Genomic DNA, 22,974 nt, shown 5'->3' on the forward strand with positions numbered 1-22,974 from the left:
AGTTGGGACTTGGTGTCAGGGAATGCCATTCTAAGCCCAGAGTATGCCCTGAGGCAGGGCAGGACCCTAAATGGGAGGAATTGGTCCATCAGGGCAAACCCAGCCACATTCCTAATTCTGTATAACTTGCTGAGGGAAGACACCCAGTTGGTGTCATTTCTCCTGAAGGAAAGTCTCCTTATTGTCAGCACTGGGAATGGAGTGAGGGGTGCAGGAGACTGAGGTCAGGTGGTAGGAGAGAGCTCCAGTGGACAAAAATCAATGGCCAGAGTGGGACAGAGATGAAAACTAGGAGCCAATGTAGGTGAGAGGGGCTTAATCTTTGGTGGCATGTGAAGAAATTCAGTGACATGTTTGACAGTGTTTATCCCAGTAATCCAAGTAGACCCACAAGCTCAACTGTGACAGCAGCCTAATGATGCTTATTAGATACAAATGAGATGCTCTGTTGAACTGCCTTTCCTGCAAGTCAGGCCCTAAACTGGTCCCTATAGTTGTGCCACACCATTATATGCCAGGGTGCTGGAAGCGTTTTAATTTCTGGTTGGAGAGCTTGCACTACCTAGATTGGCCAGCAGAGGATAGTACAGCACCATCTGGCTCCACCCTGAGTTTGATCACCAACACTTGTGGGAATGGAGGTAAAAGTCACAAAATGCTTTGCTAAGTCCACAGGAAAGTGCGTTTCAGGTTCTGGGATGGCTCTTTTGTGCTCCTCTCCCTGACAACAGGCTTCTGTCAGTCTTGAAGCCTATCTGCAGCTATCAGGGGATGACTGCATAGAATTTTCGAAATACATAGGCACAATACCAAATTTCTTATATAGTGACATGAAATCTGACCACCTTTGAAATAACATCTGAAAGTTTTCATTTATTTAGAATGATCCTGAATAGTGTCAAATGCAGCCCAATTCCATGCATTCTTTTTTTGTTTGTTTTTGTTTTTGGAGACAGGGTTTCTCTGCGTAGCTTTGCGCCTTTCCTGGAAATCACTCTGTAGCCCAGGCTGGCCTCAGACTCACAGAGATCCGCCTGCCTCTGCCTCCTGAGTGCTGGGATTAAAGGCCTGTGCCACCCCCGCCGCCGCCGCTGCCGCTGTCGCCCCGGCCCATGTGTTCTTATATAAAGCAGACACCAAGCCACACAATGGGATATGAAAATAGATGTATTGGCCAGTAGTTGCAGAGGCTTGTCCTGAGTGTCAAGGACAAGAGCCTCAGGTCCTGCCGAGGCTCTTCTTGATGAAGTGGCCCACCAGCCTCTGAGGTCTCTGCTGGTATTCCACCAGCACATCGTGGGGGGTGTTGATCTGGTCCCCTTGCAGTCGGTCCAGGAGGGTCACACACACCACAGCCGCTGCAAAGAGCAGACACCTTCCTTAGCTCCCCAGAGAGGAAGGCCCAATCCAGGGAGTGCAGTGTGCAGGCCAGGGATGGGAGGGAGGGCTGTGTGGGTGGTGTGGGACACCATGGATGAAGATACATCCTCCGGCAACTCTGGCAGTTCCCCATTTTAACACATCACCTATGGCCTTTGACTTTGCTGCCAAAAGAAATTCCAGCCAGTTCCAGGGCCAGCTCCTGGCTGCCCTATGAAGCCCTGCAGGACATATGTTGTCCCAGACCGTGGGGCACAGATAGTTCTGAGAGGTAATGTTCAATCGGAAGGATGCTCAGGTCTAGACAAGAGGGTGGATTAGTCTTCAGAAAGCCACGTTCTTGGCAGGGCTGGGGCAGCTTTCTATAGGAGCTGGAATAGCTCATCACCATCTTTCTTACCCTTCTCAAGGGGCTGGGGAATCTCTGCAAGAACACTGAGGACCCCGTGTTGCTGTGTGACAATGAAGACACTGTGCAGGGATGACACCTTGGCCAAGAGCTGACCACGGCAGACACAAGTGAGAAATCAACATTGCCGCAATCCCAGGAGGGGCCTTCTGCGATGGACCAGCGAAAGAGACAGAAAAAGGACCCCAAGGCCATCCTGCGTCTTCCTACCTCTCAGGCCACAGGCACTGCACATGGTGGCAAACAATGAAGACTCCATCTCGATGTTTCGGACGCCTGCAGCGTGCGCTGCCTGCAGATAGGCCTGCTTGTCCTTCTCTGTGTGGGAGCAGAGGGCACCATCCAGACGGCCTTGCCCTGCAGGGCATGAAGATGGGACAACCACACGCACAGGTCAGAGTCTACACTTGGGCACCACGCTATAAATGCCATCAGGACACCAGGGATGCGGGGGCCCACCCAGGCCCTGCCTGTCTTCAAGCGGTAGATAGCTGCTCCAATCATTACAAATGCCGTGACCGGGTTAGCAGCCCACATGAAGGTGCCCCATCAGAGACAGCACCACACCATCACAAAGTGGGCTTGGGGTGGGCAAGGCGTCCCTGGACCCCTCCCCCCACGCCCTCACTTCCTCTCACCCTCGTAGAAGTCCAAGGTGCACATGGTGTTACCCACAACCGTGGGGAACTCATTCAGGTCTGAGGAGCACTGCAGCAGTTCCTGCACCAGCTGGGCATCCAGGCTGGTGCTGCGGACCACCCGCTTCCCCAGGACAATCTGCTCAAACTCCGGCTTGAAGCTCTCATTCACTGCCTGCTGCGTGATGACTACAGAGCCAGGCTCCAGACCTGAGGAAGGCCAAAATGTCATGCTTACCCAGGGTGACAGAGCAGCACAGCAGAGAACAGGCACAATGACCGTGATCTATCGACCCAGCTAAGTACTGAAGTACCCCGGCATTTACTGAAGCCCTCCGTCCCTTTTCCTAGTCAGAGTGTTTCCTAGCTGGGGTTTTGCACGGAATCATTGGCGTAAGCAAGGAAAAGCAAAGAACTGCAACCCCGCTGGGAGTTGCTGTATCCTTTACCAAAAGTCTGTCTTCCAGGCATGGTCACTGACTAGGACTCCACCAACTAGGTGACCATGATGTTAGTTTAATCATTCCAGATTATATCTTTACTTTGTAAACTTTCAACCAGACCCAAAAGCAGACAAAGTATAGAAAAACCTCACGTGCCTCAAAACAGCCTCCATCCTTTCCAACTTGTGACTAGCTTGCTTTCCTCTGCATCCAGCACAGCCATCTCTGCAGGGTCCACACTGGAAGTATGCCCTCCTGGAACACCTGCATGTTTCTAAGTGTAATATCCTGTTCTTTTTCCGTTGGATTTATATTTTCTTTTTTCTTTTTGTTTTTCTGAGACAGGGTTTCTCTGTGTAGCTTTGGAACCTATCCTGGAACTCACTCTGTAGACCAGGCTGGCCTCTAACTCATGGAGATCCTCTGCCACCCAAGAGCTGAGTTTACTTAAAGGTGTGGGCCACTATGCCCAGCAGGTTTATATTTTCTTATACAATGTGACCACTGCTGGGAGTCTGAAATCCTACCTCCCAAGAGCAATGTACGAAGACCCGGATGCCTAAACCTAAGGCTGTACTGTCCCTGGAGCCGACACAATGGCCTTGTGTTCCTGGTGGGAACGGAAATTGCTAGAGACTAGTTACTACAGTGACTTTAGCTCCTTAGTGACAAATAAGAACTTACTTGAACTTACTTCAGACTTTTACTTACTTATGCTCTGGTATGTCACTGCCCAGCACGCGCACATGCGCGCGCGTACACATACACACACACACACACACACACACACACACACACACACACACACACCCCTGACTGCCAAAACCCACTCTGAAAGATAATCCCCACTGTGAACGGGAACACTTGGGACTGGGTGAGGCTCTGCTCTAAAGGCTAGATTAACTCACTGAGATTAAGGTTGGATAAGTGGTGGAGGCTGAGGCAGAGATGGGTCTCACATACATGATGAACCCCTGTGCCATCCCTAGAATCTACCAGGAAGAAGGCTTCACCCAGCTACGGGCCACAGTCCTGAGCCCAAGCAGACCTTGTCTTTACAACTGAAAACAGACCAGAGCAAATCAACAGCCTCCAAGTGTTTTGTAGTCTTCTTCAAAACCTCTTCCTCAATTCTTAGGTTGTTTGCTTGTGGGTTTTTTGTGGGGGGGGAGGGGTGGTTGGTTGATTGGTTTTTAGTTTTTGGTTTCTTTAGGTTTTTTGGTTTGGGGTTTTTGTTCTTTTTTTTTGGGGGGGGGTGTCAATGATTAGGAACTTCTGAGCTAATTTCAGGCCCCTTTTGTTAGTTGTGCATCCCACCCCCAAATACACACTCTGATCGAATGAAGAGATAGGCAGAGAGGAAGGCCCTTGAACAATCCCCAGTGTGTTCACACCATCTTGGAGCTGCTGCTGGGCTCTGTCCCCTCCTCCACCTCACCTACAACCCACCACCCACCACCCACCACCCACCACCCACCACTCCTCAGTCCTCACCTATCCCGCCTGAAGTACCGATGCGGATGATGGTAACGTTGGAGCACCTGGCATGGTACAGCAACTTGATGAGCTCATGCAACATGATCCCGATGGAAGGAATGCCCATGCCATGCTGAAACAAGAAAGACATGCAGCAGCTCAGCCCAACATTGTGCCTTCATCAACGCATGCAGAGGTCCCTCCAAACAGAGGACTCACCCTGCACTTCAAATCGTTCAAAGACAACCAAGCTTTGCACAGAAGGAGATTGAGAGGGAGAACATTCACATAACTCATTTATTACACAGTTATAATTATTCTGCTGTATCAGTCATTATTGCCGCTCTTTTGCTATACCTGGTTCACAACTAAGATGTATCATAGGCTTGTGTCTCTAAAAGGAGTGCTATTTGTATTGATTGGTTTTGTTACACTCCTGCCTTGAAACATCCACTGGGGTCTTTGGAACAAAGCCTGTGTGGGGAAGGAGATTACTGTACATTTGATGTGGTGTACTTCCACTAATGAAATCATCATGTGGAAATGGACAGGCTTCAAGTAGTAACAGAGCTGCCCTATACATGACCTACCTCTCTTGACTCACAAGGCCTTCAGAGCAGGAGGAAGTGGCTGCTATTGCTAAGTAACAAACACTGCTTCCTGACAGTTGAAGCCATGCACAAAGGCCTGCCATATTGGATAAGGTTTGATCACTGCACTTTGCTCCTGCCCTCTCTCTCCAGTTTAGCAATACAAGGTAACCAGCTGGTCCCCCAACCCCCGACATCAGGCACTCTACTGATTGCACCTATGCCTCGGCCATATCCTCCTTGCCTCTGCAATGCAACCCCACTCCACATGCCTTTCAAAGACCCTCTGACACTCACATCTCCTAAGACACCTCTCCCCTCCCCAGACAGGTGCTGTCCCTATGGCAGAGCCCTACAGCAAAGGGACCCCTTTCAGAATGTCAAACCCAGGAAATGCTTCCACAAGGTGCCTTTGCTATCAGGTGATTCTACATGACTGATACGCTTGGAGGTCTAGCTGACCAGTGTCAAGAAACACATCTCAACAGGAAGGGAATCCACAACTGAGCTGTGGTTCTTTGTTATATTATTGCCAAAGGAAATCAAATGTTAGAAAACGACTCTTTAGATAGAATACTGGAGATTTTTCTGTATTCACTTTAATTGCTCACACAACCTGTGTTATAAAGCAGGCCAGTCAGTCACTGTGAGATAGAAGAGGCATGGAGACCTGGCATGTGGTTCTTCTTACAGCACTGGGCCAGGCAGGGAAGTCCTCCTGGGCACCTGCCACCCTTACACAGAGTGGACAGCTGTGCATATTTACATGTGTGTCTGCTTTTGTATACTGAGGCTGTCCAGGAAGCTAAGCCTTAAGGGCTGGAGCCTAGGACTTACTCATGCCCAGATCCCAGCTGCTGAGAGCTCACCATGCTCCCAGCCACTTACAGTAAACAAATGATAGGGGGCCAGCTGTTCAGCTATCCACACACAAAGGGAGAAGTGTGGGCACAAGGCCTTGCAGAACATGGACACCAAATCCAAGTGAAAAGCAAGTACTCACGCTCACAGACAGCACAGGTCCAACTTTATACATGGCGTAGCGGTCAGTGCCTGCACAGATGTTGGGATACTCTCTCCCTGGATGGTCAAGGCCCAGCTCGGCAGCCATATACCTGATGAAGGTGCTCATCCGGGAAGGGCTTCCACCAACACACACAAACTGAAACCAGAGAATCGGGACCTCATCAATACAAGGCGTCACTAGAGGTCTTCAAGTAGACCAGCAACATTGGGGTCGTCTGGGAACTTTCTAGCAAGTTGGGCATTTGTAGGTGGAGGAGACACTTTATTTTGCTTAAGAATAGTAAAATAGTGAAAAAGTGATTTAATGGAAAACTGAAGATAAAAGAAATAAATGCATCTCTAAATATGAAAGGACATGTCTATTGGGATAAATAGAAATTCAATGAATTAATGAAACATGAAAGCTGCCCACCATTTGCTACCAAAGATGAGTTCATGCTACCCATGGCAGATGGAGCCCAGCTTTGGTGTTCTGAGCCTATCTTGGTTTTTTGTTGTTGTTGTTGTTGTTTGTTTGTTTTGTTTTGTTTTTCGGAGACAGGCATTCTCTGTGTAGCTTTGCATCTTTCCTGGGAATCACTTGGTAGCCCAGGCTGGCCTTGAACTCACAGAGATCCACCTGCCTCTGCCTCCAGAGTGCTAGGATTAAAGGCGTGTGCCACCACCGCCCAGCATATCTTGGTTTTTAATGAAGTGTTTTAATTCATCTTTATCGAGATCAGACACTGAAGAGTCCTGTTTTAGTAGTATGGGAACTATAGTTAACACAACTAACTGTAAACGGCAAGACAGCCAAGAGATAAGACCCTGAGTGTTCTGAACCCGAAGAATGATCAGCGCCTGAGTTGTGAATGTGGTGCCGACCACTCTGCTTGTCACTTCACATCACAGCCATGAACTGAGACATCACACTGTTTCTTGAAAGGATGCTAACATACTTAGGTGTTGATTAGAAACAAATCTTAACAAGGAATTTTATAAAAATTTTGGAAAATTAGCACTGAGAAATGAACACTTTGTATATGGGAGGTGTCTCCATCAAAATTATCCCTCAGATAATTAAAGACAGTATCATCAATATACACTTTCAGCTACAAGCAGGGATCATACACACTCTCTATACTGACATTGTATCTCTTGAAAGCCCTCCCCAGCTCTCTACATTGTCTAGGCTGCCATCGAACTCCTGAGATGAGGTGATTCTCCTGCCTCAGTCTTGGGAGTTGCTGCAACTCTAGCCATATGCCACCTTGTATGACTCAGGAGAGTCACATGCTTGCTCACTCTCATATGAAAGCTCTAAGAGATGATGTAAAGGCCTACAGAGCAGTAGTTAACCCTTGTTCTCCTTGACTTGCTAGTTCCTATAAATAAAAGGTAACAATTGGCAAAAGTCTGATAAAGATAGAATGTAGAGCCAGGCGGTGGTGGCGCACACCTTTAATGCCAGCATTCAGGAGGCAGAGCCAGATGGATCTCTGTGAGTTCAAGGCCAGCCTGGTCTACAGAACAAGATCCAGGACAGGCACCAAAAACACAGAGAAACCCTGTCTCAAAAAAACAAAACAAAAAGATAGAATGTAGTCCTGCCCCCTGTCCATCATCTGCAAGGAGGTGCAGCTGTACCAATGCAGAAGGTACAATCCATAGAATCAAAGCCTGGGCTTTTTACCTTCACATCTCCAAACATGGCAGGGAAATCATGTGTGCTAGTGCTGAGGTTGAAATGGTAGAGAACGTCTTCCTTCATTGTTGCTATGTTTGGATTTGAAAGTTGAACGAAGCAGTCTCTGTTTGGAACAAAAAATGAAAGGTTTATAGAACACAGGTGTGTAATAGCCAGCATTACCACAAATATGTTCCATATTCATGAGGTATGTGAGGGACATGATGGGGAAGAGACACAAGCAGGCTCTACGGGGAAGATAACCCTACATTGCCAACGTCTCTACCTCCCTTTCTCCTTCCTTTTAACCCCTCTTTGCTCCTAGAGCACTGTTTGAAGGCAATCAGCAAAATCTTAGAAAAGCAAACAAAATTATAAAGCTCAAATTGATAAATCACCCAACACAAAGAATGCTATTTGATACCCAAGTCATTTATATTCAATACATAGACTTGAATGTTTTTAAAGTAATATGATCACTATTGGAGCTATAGACAGAAATAGAAAAAGTAATATGATCACTATTGGAGCTATAGACAGAAATAGAAAAAGTCTCCACTATTGCCAGAATCTTTCTAACCTGAGCGCCTATAATTTCTTTTTTGTGTCATGTTGCATTAGCTACCACTTCTCAGAACCCCAACACTGAGAGTGTTGTTCTGAAGGGATGAAGAGATGGCTCAATGGTTTAGAGCACTTGTTCTTGAAGGAGGACCAGAGTTCTAGGCCCAGCACTCAGATGGTGGCTCACAACCATCTGCTACTCCAGTTCCAGAAAATCTACCACCCTCTTCTGGCCTCGAAGGGTCACATACGTGCATGCAGGCAAAACACAAAGTAAACCTTAATTTTTTTTCTTAACAAGATTTGTCATGATATAACATCCTACCGTTTTGCATTTCTGAAGGCAACTGTAACATTTCGTATGTGGTTCAAATGACTTTTACAGGCTAACACATGCTTCTGTTCTAAAGGAAGGTTGGCAGACTTTATTTCAGGAGGCCAGATGGTAAATATGGCTATAGGCCATTATGCTTCTGTCACAAGTCTGCCACTTGTCTCTGGAAAGCAACAGAGACAAGGTGGGCAAATACATGATCTTATACTTCATTGAACTTTGATTTACAAACACAAGCACCTGAAGATGAAGTCATTCCAGCTCGACCCTGGCCAACCTTCCTCAGAACCACCCTTCCACACAGCTGCCTCAACAGTACGTGCCTTCTGATTTCCAAATGGGTTCTCCTTGGCAGGATGAAGGCCAGTGGAGGGCCTTGAATATGGAGTGATCATCAGTACTGTTCCTTCCCTCTGAGTCTGACTTTCTGCCCAGAACCAACTACTGAACTTTCTCTTCAATCTAACTGATGAGAAAAAGGTGAGAAAATAATGATCCAACAGATCATTGCAATATAGAACTGCTGATGATCTTGACTTACAATGATTTGAAAATGCTGTGTGTTGATTTGAGTATGGGCTCCTCCCCTGAAAAGAGCTGCCAAGCTGTTGGGGGAGTTCGCTGTACTAAGTCAAGGCCATGATGGATTTGTGGGGATGGAACCCTGTAGTAAGCCAAGGGGATCTGTGCTACTTCACAAAGGATTTTTTTACCCTCCTTCCAGAGCATTCTCTCATGTTTTGTTCTCTAATCTACCTTTTTTTTTTTTTCTGGAGATAGGACCTCACTGTATTCCAGATTGGCCTCAACTTGCTATGTAGCCTTGAACTTCTTATCTTCCTGCCTCTCCCTCCTCGGTGCTGGATTATAGGTACATGCCATCATGCCCATCTTCTGTAGTGCTAGTGACAGAACCCCTGGAGTGTGAGGCTAGCAAGTCACTCCCTCAGCTCCTATTTCTTTTTCTTTAGACAGGTTGCATTTTGTAGGCCAGAATGGCCTTGAACTCAATACACCTGCCTTGACCTCCTGAGTGTTGGGATTACAGGCATATGCAATGAATCTGGCTATCTACATTTTTGTCTTTAGAAAAATTTATACAATTAACCTAATTATAATCATCAAAATCTCCTGGAGGCTATGCCATGTCTTGTCTTCTCTCTCTCTCTCTCTCTCTCTCTCTCTCTCTCTCTCTCTCTCTCTCTCTCTTACACACACACACACATGCACAAAGTTGAAGGCTGAATCATACCTGTTCTGACTGATTTGTTTCCTCCAGTCCCCATTCCTTTTTTTCTGGTAGTCAACCTCAAAAGCAGATACTGAAGACTCCCTCTTGTCCCTTGGCCCTCTCTGCCCCCTTCCATGTTTCTCAAGCCCCTCTCCAGTCTATCCCCCTACAGTAGTGTCAAGACACATGAAACTTTAAGATTGCTATATAAAAGATAAACATAGCATAAGACTCAGGAGAAAGTCAGAGGTCTCTCAGAAAAGGGAAGGTGGGTTCATGGACTACTTCATGAACAGTGTTAGAGATCCACAGCACACACACCAGTCACACATGCAGGGCCACTGCTGACCTGAGCTGTAAACCTTGCTAAGAAAGAACAAGCAATCTGGCCAAGGCACAGAGTGTGCCCACCTGCTGACCCTATTCTCCTGGTGGATTTCCTGGCAGGCTTTTGCTAGGGGGAGGAAGCCCTTTCTTGTGGGACCAAATACAGGGCATGTACAGCTAGACTTTCCCAGAAATCATTTTTGATCTCTAGGCCAATCTGAAATTCCATCATAGCACACCCTTCAGGCACTTAACCATATCCTCCTTCAGGATGTGGCAAATATGGAACACAAAACGGAAGGACCAACTTCATGTTTCAAAATGACACAACAGGACATGATTAAGACAATGTGGCCACACACAGAAACTTTTTTTTTTTTTTTTTTTTTTTTTTTTGCTTGTCAATTCCAGGAAGAGCAGAGGGAGGAGTGTAACCATGACAACAACCATGATTTAAAAATTCATTAACTCTGACATGTACGTGAGCTGGAACAGCCTCCAACACACAGTTTAAAGGATTCAGAATAACAAGTCGGAGACAAAAATCTTTACTCTGCCTCAACTTCAATTGTACTGATCATGCTTTATTGTTACTGACTATGGAGGCCACACTGAAGCAGGATGGGAACTACCTCACAGAGCCCCAGCAGATGGTGGACAACCCTCAAGTGGGGACACGAGAAAGGCTCAGTGGACTTCAAACCCATGCAGGAGGTCTCAGGGTAGAACATGTACTCACTATGGCATGCTCAAAACCCTGGGCTGGATGTGCACGAACATACACATGCACACTGGAGTCAGAGAAAGACACAAACATTGGTTAGCTTTTTACTAAAGTCTAAACCTAAGAGAGCTCATGAAAAGCACACACTTAAATTACGAAAAACTACAATGCAGAGGGAAAAAAAAAAATCTTACAAGGTTCAGAAACAAGACCGAGCTAGGAGATATACGGTGGATTTTGTCTTGGATTTTGTCTTGGGGGAAAAAATGCCACCGACAGAAAAAAACCTGTAAGACACGTATCTGAACACTGAACTGCCTGGTCTTCTGAGTCTGACGGCTAAGGAGAGACGTTCCTGGACCTGAATATCTGTTAAGTCCTCCAAAGTTCTTCGACTGTGGTGAGCATCGCATGTTAACATGTGTAAACAACTTTGAAAAATGAGTTGATTAAAGAAGGTTTCATGGAACCCACACAGCTCAGCCTGAGTCAGTCTTACTTGTTGTGATGGTTTTTGAGGTCCTTGGCTTCAGTTCCGGTAGCCGCCATCCTCTCGCTGTGGCAGGACCTAATGGAAAAAAAAAAAACAAAACATCACACAAAACATAATCAACCCAAATGAAACCAGTGTGGTGTGAGGAATCACTCACTCATGGGGGAGGTCTGTGCAGAGAAGCAGAGTTCTTCACACTTACGTCCTGTACATTATGGAAATGTATACTATTTACATTGTGTATGTGTGCTCACGTGTATGAACACGTGAGTGCACACGTGAGTCCACATGAGCAGACCTCACACTTGTGTAATTTAGGAATAAAGTTCAAGTTTCCCAGCATCCCATCCCAGCAGCAGTCAGGAAGTCTCTGACTCTACCAACCACACCCTTCTGCCTCGCTGTCCTGGAGTTGTGAACATCCTCTTCCTGTTTCTGGACGGCAGAGGTTGCAGGGATTTGAACAGAGGTGGACCAGCTCCCAGCTCCAGAGGATGCACAGTTGAGAGGGAAAGGACTTGAAGCTGATGTGGCCAGCTGCTGCCAGCCTGGGTGCAGAGCCTTGGGAGCAGGGTGTTGGGGGGGGGGGGGGCGGAGTGTGATAGCATGCACAGCTACCACTCTTCCTTGGTAAGGAAAGCGGAACATCAGGAAGAGCCATGGGTCACAGGCCACTATGCAAAACTGCAAGCTGTATACAGGCATTTCTCGAGCCTGGGCTGAAAAACCCCTTTGCTGGGAAATGTATTTATAAATTATCATCACATATGGATCGTTTCAGTAAAATTTGCAAACCAGGAACAATTCCAGTAGTTGGTTCCAGAGCAAAAAATCCCTCTGCAATTGGTGCTTGTAACCTCTTCATCTGGCTTTTGTTGTAGCGTGGCACCCATGGCATGCTTGCCTGGAAATGCCAGCCTGTTGCTGTGCAACTAAGGGAGCAAAAGATGGAGTGGGTTCTATTGTTTTTGTTACAGCAGTATTGAGGGTGGAACCCTAGGAGGTCTATGTGCCCGCCAGGCAGGTGCTCACTGAGAAACATCTCTATGCTGGGAAAGAAGTATCATCCCTCACCCTGTAATCCCAACATTCCCAAGTCAAGCATGGTACAGGGAAAGAGCACTTACAACTGAGGGGAGGAGGGCAGCTTTGCCTGGCAGTGTTACAGGGAGTACAGAGCTGGTGGGTAGTGAGAGAAGTGGTCCCTACGTTATCCTTCAGAACTGGATGCTGGATCATAAGGAGGCTTTCAAAAAAATTTTGACCTTTATTTTATTGGGGAGGGGCATGGGCGTGCCATATGGTATATGTGAATGTCAGAGGACAAGTTGTGGGAGGCAGTGATCTCCTTCCACTGTGTGGTTTGGAGATCAATCTCAGGCTTGGCAGCAACCACGCTTACCTACTGAGCCATCTTGCTGGTGCCGCCTATTATTTTAATGGCACAGTACTTTCTAAAGTTTGCCTGGGTAACATGATTAGCATGTAAGATTCAGTCCCCAGAAAGCACAACAGCACTGCCGGCCTCAGTCAAGAAATGTGAAACTCTGCAAATCAATGATGTCGGCAGTTAGTGCCTGGACCCTTGCCTTGTGTCTGTGGGATTCAGCAGGTGCCTAGTGTAAAAACATCTCTGGTGTGGTGCTTTGCATGAAAAATATCCCCCATAGTCTCAAGCATTTGAACACTTGGTCCCTAATTTATGGCACTGTTTGAGTGGCTTAGGGGCTAAGGCCCTGCCAAAGGAAGTATGTCACTGGGGACAGGCTTTGAGACCAAAAGCCTCATGCCCTGCTCTGTGCTTCATGCTTACAGTTCAAGATGGAGACTCAGTTTTCTACCCACCGCCTCGCTCTACAAAGGCTGCTTGCTGCCCTGTGCTCCTGACATGGTGGTCTTTGCCCCTCAGGAACTGTAAGCTCACATAGACTCTGCTCTAAGTTACCTGGGTCAAGGTGGTTTCTCACAGAAACAGAGCAGTCACTGATGGAATGGGTAGTCAAAACTGTGGGGATTCAGAACCAGGTGGTTTGAACATGTACAATCTGATCTGGAGAAAATGAGATGGCCTCAATGGATTCCCTCACCACTGAGTGAAACTGGTCACTACCTCCCAGCCCTACCCTGACTTCCACCCCGTCTCAAGAAAAAATGAAACAAAATAAATTGAGTAAAACTGCAAGAGACTGTCCCTAGGCTTCTTCCAATCCCAATGCATTGTCTCAGGTCATTCCCCTGACAACCATTCACAAACTCTCAAAGTTGCCTTCGGTTCCTGCTCTTGTGGTGATGTTAAGCAGTTGGGTAGACAGAAGCCTATGGGGTTTTTGCACTTTGGTCTTCTTTTGGCATATTCATGAACATGCATATCCTTTCTCCTGTTTAATCTTCCCTGATTTTGTGAGTGAACCTTGAGGAGGCATGAGGATAATGTCCCTTCCCCTGTAGAGCATGTCCGGCTAGGAGGGATGAAGACAGCACATTGTGAACCTGCATGTAGTATGTGTGATTCGGCACACCAAGCAAGCCAGGACATGAATGCAGGGGAGAGAGAGAAGGGAGCCAAGAAATTAAGAACACAACCAAAGGCCAATCTCTTGAGTATAAACAAATACAGGTATTGGAAGGTTAAAACCTGCATGCTCTTAGGATAGGGTGGGTTCCTAATGCTTCCAGACTAGCAACCAGCCTAGAGAAGAGGTAGGTAGAATGAAACAGGCAGGGACCGCAAGGGGACCCACAGGCCAATCAGCTTTGGGCCCTTAACCTGTTACTAGCCACTTTTACAGCACTGTGGCCAAAATGCCCGAATCAGGAGCATGCGTTTATTTTGGCTCACCATTTCGGAGGGTCAGTCAGCCCATGCATCCTGGTAGCCAAGAGTAGCAGAGCACAGATGTTCTCATCAAGTAGAGCCAAGAAAGGGAATACTCCAGCTTTGCTCCAAGTCAGGGATTTAATGGCGCCCACATTCAAGGCAGTCTTGCCCTCTGTAATCCTCAGGTAACCCCTCACAAGCACAGGTAAACATGAGCAGCACCTCACCAACCAACACCCTAGACGACTTGAAAAGCAGTCTGCAATGAAGACTAACCATCACCCCTATAGAAATCACGCCAATTACAGCTTTGCTGAAAAATACCTATTAGGCCACGTGGCCAGAAGACTTTACAGAAGAGGGAACACTTAACATTCAAACCAAGAGGGCGGGGTCCAAAATGACTCTAATGACAGAGGGTGAAGTGTTGTCACTCAGAGAAAACCCATAAAATGCCCCCAGGACGTCCCTAGAATCACTCTGGTGTCAGACAACCTGTGAACACAAAATCACAGCACGTGGTCTCCCCTACACTGAGATGGGGTGGGGTGGAGAGGTCACACAGACAAGCAAAATGTCATTAGCTTCCCTCTCACTTGCTAGAGTGGTCTGTGTCAACAGTTGCCCAGTTTACGTTGGAAACACACAAAGTACCCTTCCACTCTAAACACACTTCAGGATAAGAGCCCTGGCACTAAACACATTCCAGGATAAGAGCCCTGGCGTCTCTCTTTGTATTGTGTCTATCCCCGAAGCTGTCGTAACCCTTGAATCAAATTCTTCTCAGCCTGGCAAGTGGACACCTTGGAGACGTGTTTTCATCCTGGGACTTAACACAGGGTTAACTAGCAATGTATCCCCCCCACGTTATGCTTTCTGGGCAGCTGGGTATCCACAGTCCTTCAGAGGCCCAGACAGAACGACAGGGGCGGGACATACGCAAGATAACAAGTCAGCGTTTCCTGGATTAACTTCCAACTCATTAGCCTCAAACCTCAAAGCGAGCTGCTCGAACAGAGGAAAACATCCTTTGAAACCACACCCGTGACCAACAGACAATTACCAAACTCTAGCCTAGCCCAGAAGACTCCCAGGGAGCTAGCTGCTTCTCAAGTGCTCAGAAGGCAGCTAGGGCTCACTCAGATCTTTCTTGTCCCTAATATGTGAATGGGTCTCATACCCACCATTCCCATGCTTTAAGATCCAGCTGTCCGTGTCAGACAAAGGACTCTTGATGAACACAAAGCCCATGACACCATAGAGAAGGAATCCTTTACTACAGAAGGCCAACAGCTTAGCAATGCAAGGGGCAACCAAAACAGAGACAAGAGGTGATCTCCAGACAGTTGTGCCCCCTAAAGGAAGAAGGAACTTCATGTCTGTTAGACCTGTATGGAGAGGTTCATAGTAAACCCCAGTCATTGTTTTGATTTGGAAATGGCTCCTTAAGACCCCCCTGTTAAAGCCTGGTCACCAGCTGTAGTACCATTTGAAAGGTGGTAGAAAATTGAGGAGGGAGAGTCTTGTGGAAGGAAGTCAGGCCATCAGGAATATTGGAACCTCCCCCCACAGCCTCCCCCACATTATGTTTCCTGGCCACCATGACTCAGAACACGCCTCTTTCACTATGTATTCCCACCAAGATAGACTGTACTACCACGGGCTCAAAGCAACAGGACACAACAACCATGAACTGTCTACAACAGTAAGCCAAAATAAACCCTTTATCCCTTTAACTGGATTTTTCTTGGGATTTTGTCATAGTGACAGAGAGCTGACTTACACAGTGACATAAAACTTTGAGCGGAAGCCACCCAAGTTCCTGGAACCCCTTCTGCCTAAAAGCAAAAGCTCCCCCAAACAACTCAGCTTTCCCAAGATCCAGTGATCTTCTAGTGAACGGACACTGTACCCAAACAACCACTGTCACCAAACTAGCATCCTTCCCATCTGCTTTTCTGAAGTCCCAGTTTAGCTTTTAAGATTACTCAGGAGGCTGAGGCAGGAAGATTACTTATATCCCCAAGGCAGCCTAGAGAGCAGAGTGAGTTCAAGGTCACCCTGGGCTGCAAAGCAAAAAAACAAGGAGTGTGCCAGGGAAGGGGGCAACAACTCGCCTAACAAAAACAGACAGGCAACAACAAACTCACTAATACCACACCCAAAATGTAACAGCTGAAATACATTGTTTCTCCGAAAGCACCTTTTTCTTACCCTCTCAGAAGTCATGTAGGCTCCTCTGTGGCTTGGCCCATTCCACCTTTGTTAAGATTGGAACAATCTCTAAATTCTAACCACCTTCTGAGTCACCCTCTTTGAATTCCTCCATTATCTGCATGCACAGTAATCTGTGCTCTTATCTGTCTGGTTTTTGACGACTAATTTGCAGACGCTGGGTGGCCTGGTATACCGAGTTTTCTCTGATGCTCCACTTGGACATGGATTTGAGGGCAACAACAAGGATAGCAACGTGACAGTCAAGTGGGGGGAGTGCACACCCAAGGAGGGCAGGGCGCTGACTTCTGTGGGGGCAGGGATGGAATCCTACCAGCTGACTTCTGTCTAAGACCAAGATGACAGGAAGGACAGTGTTGCCTTCCATGTATGGGGCTCCTGACAGCTCATTTGTTGAAGTAACATGACTCAGAAATACAGAACCTGTAGGGGTGGCTTTGTGGGATCACCACCACAAAGGAGACGTGAGCCAGAACAGTTGGCATTGAGAAACATGGTGTCCAAAGGCCTGAGCACACCAAAAATAACTTTCCTTCTTTTCTTTTTCTTTCTTTTTTTTTCTTTTTGGTTTTTCGAGACAGGGTTTCTCTGTGTAGCTTTGCGCCTTTTTCCTGGAACTTGGTAGTCCAGGCTGGCCTCGAACTCACAGAGATCCGCCTGGCTCTGCCTCCCGAGTGCTGGGATTAAAGGCGTGCACCACCACCACCCGGACAAAGATAACTTTCTTAACTCAGGTTGTCTGCCACAAAAAGCCTCCAGAATTTTCACTAATGATTCTCAGGATTTGGAACCAGCTTTTCAAGAATGGGCACAACTGGAGGAAATCCAGTCAGCAATGTCATGAGCTCAAAACCCAAAACACAGGACATAACTCCTCTCAAAAAACCATGTTTTAGGCTGACATATTTCAGTTAACAAAAACAAAAGGAAACCCTTGCCTCTTAATCAAGTCTGCTTGTCTCTCTCTTCCTATGACTCCTCCGCCATCACTATCCCATTAAGAGTCAGATTTGAGCTTAGAGATCTGGGTCATCTTGCCAGAGTAATGCTCTTTGCACACTGGGCAACCCTGTTCCACAAGTATCAGGGTAGGTGGGAGTTGGGGTACACGAACCTCAAGAATCAACAATTAGGAAAAGCCCAGGATGAAGACCAGGATCACTCTCCAAGGGATAGACTGGCCACAGCAAAGCCACTATGAAATACCCAAAGACTCAAGGAACTGGAAGGACGGTTCAGGTTAAGAATGCTTCCTATAGCCAAGAGTGGTGGTACACGCCTTTAATCCTAGCATTTGGGAGACAGAGACGGGGATCTCTGTGAGTTCCAGGGCAGCCAGGGCTGTTATACACAGAAACCCCGTCTCACAAAACCAAAAAGAAAGAGAATGCTTCCTATGATTCTGGGGGATCCCAATTCATTTCCTGGCACTGATGTGAGATAGCCCATAACTACCTGTTACTCTGGCTCCAGGGAATCTGATGTCTTCTTCAGGCTTCACACACACACACACACACACACACACACACACACAATCATATCCACACATGCACAGAAATGAAAAATAAGCTGGGTGGTGGTGGTGGTGGCAGCGGTGCTGCAGCAGCCTTTAATCCCAGCACTCGGGAGCCAGAGCCAGGAGGATCTCTGTGTGTTCAAGGCCAGCCTGGTCCACAGAGTGAGTTCCAGGAAAGGTGCAAAGCTACACAGAGAAACTCTGTCTCAAAAAACTAAAAAAAATAAATAAATAAACAAATAAAAAATAAAATACTTTGAAAAGGAGGTCTAAGTGTGGAATGCACACTAGGGCACTGAGTGGCAGTGGTGGCGGTTCCTCTCCCTTTGTCCTACCCCACAGAGCTGTTCTGAGAACAGACCACTCTTCCAAAGCCTCCCCAGCTACTTACTCTAGGGGTAAATTTTGACCTCAGTATTTCAGGAAGATGTCACATCGAAGCTTACTTTAGAAAGCATTTCCTCCCAACACTCACATCCCCGCTTCATCAGAGGGAGGCACTCACCCAGCCTCTTCAAAATATCTGCTACTGCCCTCAGCCGCAGGGCTATACTCCACCCTGACAGGACCTGCCCTCAGCCCCAGGGCTGTACTCCACTGACAGGACCTGCTGCCTCAGGGACCTGCACAGCACACTAGAAAATAGCCTTTACCCTCTAAGCACACCCGGGCTCCTCTACCTGCTGCTAACTCATTAATGAGATCTTAAACTTTAACTTTACTCGGTCTTTAAGATATCAAGGTCAGAGAAAGAGACCAGTTCAATGCATAAAGATTTACAATTTTGGGCTGGATAGATGGCTCAGTGATTAAGAGCACTGGCTGTTCTTCCAGAGGTCCCGAGTTCAATCCCCAGCAACCACATGGTGGCTCACAACCATCTGTAATGAGATCTGGTGCCCTCTGGCCCACAAGGACACATGCAGGCAGAACATTGTATACATAATAAATAAACAAATCTTTTAAAAAAAATTACAATGTTTTGGAATGAAATGTATATTAAAGGTGAATCTGTGTGTATTAATGTGAGATGGAGAGAAGGGGAGGGGAAGAGATTAGAAAGAAATTATTATTCAGTGCTTATCTGTAAAGAGAAAGAAAACCTGGAAGTTTCTGTTATGCATAGGATTTTTATTTTGCTTTCTTAAGGTAATTTCTTAAGATTTTTTATTAGTCAGTAAATACAGGGGAAAAAAGAGTGCATTTTGACAAAAAGCCATGGTCAAGAAAAACGAATGCACCCATTAAGGCTTACCAGTGTTGAAAGCAGAACAGCACCAAGAATATAATGTGTGCCCAAGCATCTCAGGCTGAATTAAAGACATGTGCGGTAATGAGGGTTCCGCAGAGGCTAGAAGGTCCACTTGGCCCCTGAAGAAGGGGAAACAATAGCCAGCTGGCTGAGAAGTGGGGGTGGTTTAGCCCAAAATGCAGATGGGGCGCAAACTTCACAAGCTGAAAAGAGGGTGACAATGGCAGGCCCTGGGAAGGGCTCTTTCTCCAGCAAAGGCGGCTTCGGCTTACGTCCCCATTCAAGGAAGTGACGTGTTTTTTTAAAGGATTCGGTTACTGCGAATGAATGGAACCAACGTGTTTTCGTTTTTAAGCCGAGATAGCACCAGCAAGGGGAGACCAAGGCAAGAGAAGTAGGGACTTAAAAGGCAGGAAGAAAGAGATAAAAGAGGGAGGTGGGGAGAAAAGTGGGAGGGGGAATAGGAATAAACAGTTTTATACTATGTGGTGTGAGTTCGAGGCCAGCTTGGGCTACAAAGGGAGCTCCAGGAAAGGCGCCAAAGCTACACAGAGAAACCCTGTCTGGAAAAATATAAACAAATAAATAATAAGTAAATAAATAGAATAAACAGAGTGTGAACAGACATCTAAAAACTCTCTGCACCGGAAGCGCCCCTTTTCTACCCTAGATTCAGTGTCCCTGGATAACTCACTGTCAAGAGACTGGAGGTCCACGTCCAGGGAAGGCTGCCAGGATGGGAGCGACCACCCCAGTCACCGGTGAGTCACTCCACCAAACCCTGGAGGGAGAGAGATGTGACAGTGAGCAGGACTGCGGAGTTCTGGACTCACCCTGCCAGATCTGCATGCAATTAAGTTACCACAGAAAAGAGCAGTAATGTGAGGTAAGTCCCTTGCCTATCAGTTAGTGGCATTTAATACTCCCGATGAGTTTCCCGGTTGAACTGCAGCCAAACAACTCCGAGCCCATATTTTATGAGATAACATTTGGTAAATCAATTACAAGGAAATCCATATGAGTGATCAAGATGAAACTTTGTCCGGGCAGGTGGTGTAACGCCTCTAGTTCTTATTTTCTGGGTGGCCTGTTCTGTGCAGGAGTTCTGGGTCTTTCTTCCCGGCGCGGGACTGGACACTCTGGAAGGACCTGGAGGCGTCTGTTGGCCCTTTACCTGCTCATCCCTCACCTGCTCATCCCTCATCTGCTCGTGCCTCACGTGCTCTCCTCACCTCCGCCCACCCCTACCCCACCCTTGCAGGCTCCGCGTCCCCCAGTGTAGTGCCAGCGCTGAGAAGTCACCGGCGAGCGCCTGGGAGAGCATGCGGGACCTAGGAGAGCATCCCGAGCGCGGTGCTCGCCGGCGCGGTGCTTAGCGGAGAGCTGCGGTCCGCCCACTTTCACCGCGCTCACCCGCCCGCTCCCGGCCGGGTCTCATCTTAGCAGCTGTCGCCCGGACTCCCCCGGCGCTTCCGTGCTCACCTACAGGCAGGGAGAGGCGGCGAGGATCCCGCAAAGCCGACCACTCAGCGTTCAGTCCCCGCCGGCCGGCCGCACGAATAGCTCGGAAGGCTGGAGAACAGTGAGAAAGGAGCAGCGTGCCAGATCTTTTAAAGGAAGGCACGGACCAGAAAGGAGAACCTAGAGGACCGCAAACACGCCTCCCCGTATCTGTCACCCGCAGCCCCGCCCAGGGTTCTCCGCCCGGCCTCGACCCGCCCGAGGGTTCAGCTGACAGCACCCAGGGCCTGGTGACCCAGACACACCCCCAGCGCACCTTCTCTGGCTCCTTTACCCTCCACTCCGAACCCGGAAAAGTTGCCAGGGAGCCTCGGCCTTCTAGTTCCCTTTCGTTTGGGGATACCTGACAATTTTAAGCCAGAGCCATCCCTGTGATTCCATAGCGTCCCTTCCTATGGATGAAATCATACCCACGCCGCTAGCTCACCTGTTCACAGGCGAAGAAACGATCTGGAAGCGGCTGTATGGCTACCCAAGGTCACCTCTAGTGCCAGGGCCCAGGTCCATCTGTCGGGAAACAGTGAGGGAACGTGCCTGAGATGAACGACCTCGTGGATAAGGTCAAGAATGCAGAGCTCGGCTGTTGTTCAGTGTGTCCTTTCGGTATTTCGGGCCAGTTTCTGTTTTGTTTTGATTATTTTTCTTTCCCTCCTGTTCCCTCCTGGTGCAGGGATATCCTCCGTTGTTGAGGGAGGGCCAGGGGAGCGCTTGCCCAGTAGGGGAAGTGACTCATTCATTCAGTCACAACTATCTGGCAGAAGGCACCTCTGTCCTGCCCCGCACTGTGACTCCCCCTTCCCCCCGCTGCCAACAGGGCCTGCCAGTCCTCTCCTCAAACAATTCCTAGCTTGGCTTCCCCAGCTAGCTGGCACTCTGGCCAGTGGACGAAAAGGCTTAAGAATGGGGGGATGGGGGGGGCGGGATGCAGCCCAGCACAACCTCTGTTTGCCTCCCACCAACACCTACCTAGGTTCCTGAGAAGGGGCAGTAACAGAACTGCCTATAATCCTGCTCCTGGGAAGACTAAGGTGTCGCCAGTTTATTTCTAAGAATCTACAAGTGAAGCCCGATTTCAAGTATTAAAGACTTCTCAGTCACAAACTCTGCAAATGACTTGGCCTGAACACAAAATTGTATCTGCCGTTTTCTATACCACTCATCAAAGACTGGCTGAGCGCAAAACCAGTGAGTGCCTTCAGAGCTCTGGGAGTCACCTCAGCTGTGTGGGTGAGACAGAAAAACCCAAGGCTCAAGGTGTGGGCCAGTGGACCCCCAGGGCCTTGGCGCATCTCCATTTAAGCATTGACATTAATAAGCAAAGGAGGGGACCTATCTATGGCCAGGCAGCACCGTAGAATGACACCCCGTTTCTGTTAATAACCAAACCTGAGAACAAATTCCAACTGCCCACAGTCACTCAAAGCTAACACTATTTCAGAGAATAACCAGGGCATGCCCCTCAACTTCTGCTCTTTTCCCATTCCTGGTCCAGATGCTGGTGCCAGCTGCGCCTCCAGTGAGTGTAAAGATGGGAACAGCCAGAAGAGGAACTTTCTCCCAGGAAATGATTCTGTTATCCTACCCCACCACTAAATCTACATATGCGCATTTACAGGCTTTTGTGTTTGCTTTCCTGTTCATTGTAATTCTAGTATAGGCAAAAGAGGAAGAAAGCCGACAACCCCCCCCCACCCAGCTTTCTATCAACTCAGGTTCAAATATAAGTAAAATTATTTGCCCCCCCTTTTTTTTAAACAAATTTCTGTCTCTGTGCTTATCACCTAAGTTTCACACAGCAAACCAGAGGTTCTGGTTACAGTCTGTATCCAGCAGCTATGCAGCTTTCTAGAGCCCTATTCCAGGACAAAAAGTCCCCTCCCCGTGAGCTAGTTTCTAGAATACCCCTCATTGAGGGCAGACATTTTCAAAGAGCCAGCTGGCCGTATTAGGTGGGGCCACAGCGGGGCCACAGCCAGCATTTTTATTGTTAGTGGGAGCCAAAGGAAAACTCCCTCTGCTTTGCGTGCAGAAGGGCACGTATTGCTGTGTCACACAAAGTAACAGGCTGTCCACAGCTGAAGGTAAGACTACTATCTTAGTCACACCCTGCCCCCTCCCGCAGCTCAGAGCAGCTCGGAGCTCCAGCCCTGGGGACTTCTTGCCAACCTCATGAGACACGAAATTCCATGGCCTCCTGTCCTCCCAACGACTGGCCCTTCAATGAAAGCCAAATAACTAAGGCCTGTTAGTAAGGGCTACACATTTGAAGGTGGAGCCTGCCCAAGCAGCGTAGCTTCAAAGAAATGGGGATGATGGTGTCTCCAGGGAAAC

The 22,974-nt window shown here is 47.8% G+C and overlaps 1 protein-coding gene across 3 annotated transcripts; it reads right to left on the reverse strand.

The window, feature by feature from the left end:
- Positions 1–1,149: 1,149 nt before the first annotated feature.
- Positions 1,150–21,370, reverse strand: Upp1 (uridine phosphorylase 1). Of its 3 annotated transcripts, XM_036201144.1 has the most exons (11): positions 21,071–21,370; positions 20,900–20,986; positions 20,605–20,694; positions 19,817–19,903; positions 11,308–11,376; positions 7,635–7,752; positions 5,940–6,098; positions 4,365–4,479; positions 2,428–2,637; positions 2,000–2,146; positions 1,150–1,358 (listed from the first exon to the last, which is right to left on the reverse strand). In XM_036201144.1, exons 5-11 carry the CDS (start codon positions 11,355–11,357, stop codon positions 1,219–1,221), a joined length of 939 nt encoding a protein of 312 aa, XP_036057037.1. In that variant the 5' UTR covers positions 11,358–11,376; positions 19,817–19,903; positions 20,605–20,694; positions 20,900–20,986; positions 21,071–21,370; the 3' UTR covers positions 1,150–1,218. The 3 variants fall into 3 exon arrangements, with proteins under 3 accessions (XP_036057037.1, XP_036057036.1, XP_036057035.1); XM_036201143.1 differs by lacking the exon at positions 20,900–20,986 and having other exon boundaries at positions 20,609–20,694; XM_036201142.1 differs by lacking the exon at positions 20,900–20,986.
- Between the last annotated feature and the right edge of the window lie 1,604 nt (positions 21,371–22,974).

The sequence above is a fragment of the Onychomys torridus genome, chromosome 10 (assembly GCF_903995425.1).
Source record: "Onychomys torridus chromosome 10, mOncTor1.1, whole genome shotgun sequence".
NCBI lineage: Eukaryota > Metazoa > Chordata > Mammalia > Rodentia > Cricetidae > Onychomys > Onychomys torridus.